This window comes from Limulus polyphemus, unplaced genomic scaffold (assembly GCF_000517525.1).
Source record: "Limulus polyphemus unplaced genomic scaffold, Limulus_polyphemus-2.1.2 Scaffold2145, whole genome shotgun sequence".
Taxonomy (NCBI): Eukaryota; Metazoa; Arthropoda; class Merostomata; order Xiphosura; family Limulidae; genus Limulus; species Limulus polyphemus.
This window is the reverse complement of record NW_013667755.1, coordinates 17,810-22,151: the sequence shown is the minus strand read 5'-3', so window position 1 is coordinate 22,151 and position 4,342 is coordinate 17,810. Positions and strand designations below refer to the sequence as shown.

Genomic DNA, 4,342 nt, shown 5'->3' with positions numbered 1-4,342 from the left:
ATATATATATATATATATATATATATATATATAATACGATAAATTATTTCTTCCATAGATAGATAATAGTCCTTTAGGGCATTTCTACATGGTTATTATAATATCTATTACTTAAGGCATTGAATTCAGTCATTTTTCTAGACACTTATTATGGCATGGCCAAATATTATTACCTACTCAGCAGCTGAATAGTTAAATGTTTCATATCTATTGCCAGAAACAGAGCAACCTAAAACCTCAGAGCAATCAGTGAGTACAGAGGTTATCACTCTTCATAACACTTACAGCAACCATTAACTAATTCATTGACGATGACGAGGAACCCACTTTGAGACTAAAAATGGTTGGAGACGGCTTGAATGGGTAATGAAGAAAATCTTTTATATAAGTTTTTCTTTATTAGCCATTCAAGCAGTCTCCAACCATTATTAACCATTAACTAAGTCAGAGATCAGTGTGTGCACTGCAACTGACAGGTCTGTACATGTCTTAAACCCAAACAATTTTTTATAACAACACCTTCCAACATGTCAAAACTTGCACATATAGCAGGACATACAACAGGCTGAGATTTAAGAAAGCAGAGGACATGTCCAAACAATATCAGGCTGTTGACAAGATTATTTACGGTTTGTATAAATTATAATATATATTTACAGGATGAACTACAATATTGGTATTCAATAATCATTTGACCCCTTGTTGAGGTATTCATATCGAATATTGCCCAGTCTGTAATTTCTTTACATTTTATTCCAAAATTTCATATTAACTTATCTGTCCCATAGTTTCCAGTACCCCAAGAAACTAATAAAACTGTTTATATAGATTATCTGGTGGTTGAATATTTGGTTATTCAACCAAACGACTTTGCCAAGTATTCATTAAAAGTACAACACTGTCAGTTACATCTTTCCACAGGTAGTTCTTGATACATTTATACTACCCTAAACCTCCAAAAAACAACAACATCTAGTTCAAGATATCGACTTTCTATAAAAAAAGAGAGAGAGAGAATTTCTGTACTCCTTTTTTTTTCTTAACAGAAAAACTCGATATTATGAACTAGAATTTTTTTTTTTCATTACACCCTAAGGGTCCTATAGAATTAGAAGTCAAGGTTTCCTGTTTTTGACAATGCAGGTTTATTTTTCTCACTTTAAAAACAATAACCAATACTACAGTCTGTGTTCCACGAAATTCACATCACTAAAAATAATATAATAGCATGTACATAAACACATAAAAATGACACGATAAAAATTTTATGTCACTCCAAAACGTTTTTAACGTCTAACATACAATGCTTGTCCACCGCTCATTTTTAAGCGATAATTATTTCGGGCACTCAACCATGAACATTACCAATAAGGCCCAGAATGATGTGAATTAACATTAGTACACAGATAGCTGGTGTATTAACCCGATTCATATCCCAACCTTGTTTGTTACTAAGGTTAGGTTAGGCCTACAAAACAGACCTCGGGTGAATGACCGCTCATATATGAGAAGGTCACTTTTGTTAGGAGGTTGAAGCCACCTATTGTCTGTTACTGATAATTTATATTATAGCGGTTTAGTAAGCGCTTCTTTGCCAATGTAAATAATTATTCACCACACACGCTCGACAAAATCGGTCTGTGATATTTAACAACCTCTTATTTCAATCTGGTTTAATATGTTATTTTGATATTCAACATTACATTAATAGAAATTATGAAACAAATACTAAATAACAAATTACAAGTGCAAAAACGTTAACCATAATCTTTTACAATTGTGATACATGAACATAAAAAACAACAACAAAAAAAGTAAGCGATACATTGATCTATTCTGTACATAATAATAATAATAACTAGCTTCACGTAGGCCTAATCCTAATGGCAAGACTTGCATATCTTGTACAGATGCAAATGCTAGCTACTACTATTATTATTCCATTAAACTTACAAATAAGTTATTATAAAGTTTCCTTTGATATTCGTTCATTTGACACCATTCGAACTGGTGAAAGAACATTTTGTAATACAGGTTGAGTTCAAGGTCTAGACCAGTTCTGGAACTGAGAAGAACATTGTTCCTATTCTTAAAATACCAGTTTCATCTTAACGATTTTTAAATATTGTATGGCGAGCAAATAAATGCAGCGCAATTTCTAACAACTCACCTCCTTCTCGCCAATTGTTTCACCAACAGACTAAAAACAGTTTGGAACTGTAAAAGACAAAAGTCTTTTCACCAAACAGTTAAGTGTTTCAAGAATTATTTTAGCAACTGCCACACAATGATGGTAATTATACGTCATTTAATAAGTCTCCTGTAAACAAAGAAAGAGCAGAATAATTACCTTAGTTGTTATTACTCATACGATCTGAAATATTACATTAAAATGAATTTATAATAGTGTATGAAAATAACATACGAGTGATTTAACAAATAGTTCAATGCTCTGTAGTAGCAGCATTGGTGGATCCAAGGAGGAGGGAAGCAAAGAGGGTCATGCCCCCAATCCTAAACACTACCTCTGGATCTGCCACTGAGTAACAGATAAAAAAAAAAAAGTCATTTTGGACTTTCCCGCTTCAGCAGTCCATTATACTACCAAAACTGCTATGGCCATTTTTCGTAAATTATCTACAATGTAGCTTGCGCCTGTCACCAACTCAAATAAATTCTACTTCCCCCGAAAATTTCAGGGGGATCCTAAAGCCCTTATAACCAAATATTTTTCTTCTTTTTTAGGAGGGGGGGGGGGAGGAGTAAAAATGAAAGCAGTGTACAAAAAAATGACTAAATTATTATTATACTTACTCTACATTATTGCTCTAAACCAACAAAAACAAAATACACAACACCAGCTTACTCTACATTATTGTTATACTTACTCTACATTATTGTTATACTTACTCTACATTATTGTTATACTTACTCTACATTATTGGTCTAAACCAACAAAAACAAAATACACAACACCAGCTTACTCTACATTATTGCTCTAAACCAACAAAAACAAAATACACAACACCAGCTTACTCTACATTATTGTTATACTTACTCTACATTATTGCTCTAAACCAACAAAAACAAAATACACAACACCAGCTTACTCTACATTATTGTTATACTTACTCTACATTATTGCTCTAAACCAACAAAAACAATGAAATTAGTAGAATATTGATATTCTAGTTCTCACTGATTTACCTGCTTTTCCTCTCGAGGTGCTGTGAAATGAGGTTTGAATAGTAATTCTCCAGATGAACTTTTGCCTTGGTGGCTTTATCCAGTGTATGTCCGCTGAATCTAATCTGTCCCCCGTCTGTCGTGGCCATCCTCCCACGGGGGATATTCCTCTAAATAATTAGAAATCGCTAAGTTAGAGTAGTTAAAAAAAATGGGGGCATTTGTAAAAATGGAAAAAAAAAACACTTCGATGAATAATATTTTTCGGGTTAAATTGACCTCTTGAGTAAACTCAATACATTACCATTGGGTTCATATCCTGGAGTTGAACCCGTTTCATTTGTCCCAACACAAACTGAAACGTTGTACGCTCCTACACACCAGGCATGTGCAGTTCACGAGAGCTTAAAGTCCAGAACACTCTACCTAAAACTCCCCTAGAACAATAGTTTCACTCACGTTCTTAATTTCGCATAACAAGTGTAAGGTTCTCACAAATATGGTGTTATATGGGAAGTAGGAAGTCAGTTATAAGTCTAATTATACATACACACATAAAATGGTAATAAAGACTAGATTAAAACAAAATGTTGAGAGTTTAATCACAATTAAATATTTCTAAGAAAGACAGCTTATGATGTACTATCTAGAGAGCCGGAAAAACCGCGAGCCTGTCATTTAATTAATGGGTAATTGTCCAAACATCGAGTTTTACCAGTGCTATGTGTATAAGGCAATGCCCCTAGCTAGACTAAAAAAATGAGCTATTGTTCGGACTTGTTTCGTCAAGTCATCTACAGGTTTGAGAGGGCTGACTCGTAATAAAGTGATAATGAGATCTTACCTCAAGTGAGGCCTTACCATGTTAAGACTAGCCCTAAACAACGCCGAAGTACAAGGATAAGCCAAGCAAGCAACGAGGTGTGTGTTCACGACGTGACAGGTCCAAGTGATGTGATGTATAGCAGCTACACTTACACTGATCAAGTGGAACAACTTGCTTTATCCTACAACTCCCCCACAAAACATGACCCCATACGTGTTCATTGTGAAAAAGTGTTGAAGTAAGAGCTTACAAAACTCCTTTTGTAAGCCAAACATAGGTACAAATAGCACAAAATAAATATAAAAATCGTCATTTTAAGAATACGTTTAA

At 33.9% G+C, this 4,342-nt stretch overlaps 1 protein-coding gene across 1 annotated transcript in view; it reads right to left on the bottom strand.

Annotated features, from left to right (window-relative positions):
• The window catches only part of LOC106466085 (serine/threonine-protein kinase tricorner-like), a 34,990-nt gene extending 31,634 nt beyond the window's left edge, over nt 1-3,356 (bottom strand). The window contains exon 1 of the mRNA XM_013926328.2: nt 3,208-3,356. Within this exon, the coding sequence (XP_013781782.1) occupies nt 3,208-3,335 (128 nt within the window). The 5' untranslated portion in view covers nt 3,336-3,356. The remainder of the gene's footprint in view (nt 1-3,207) is intronic.
• Nucleotides 3,357-4,342: the final 986 nt, after the last annotated feature.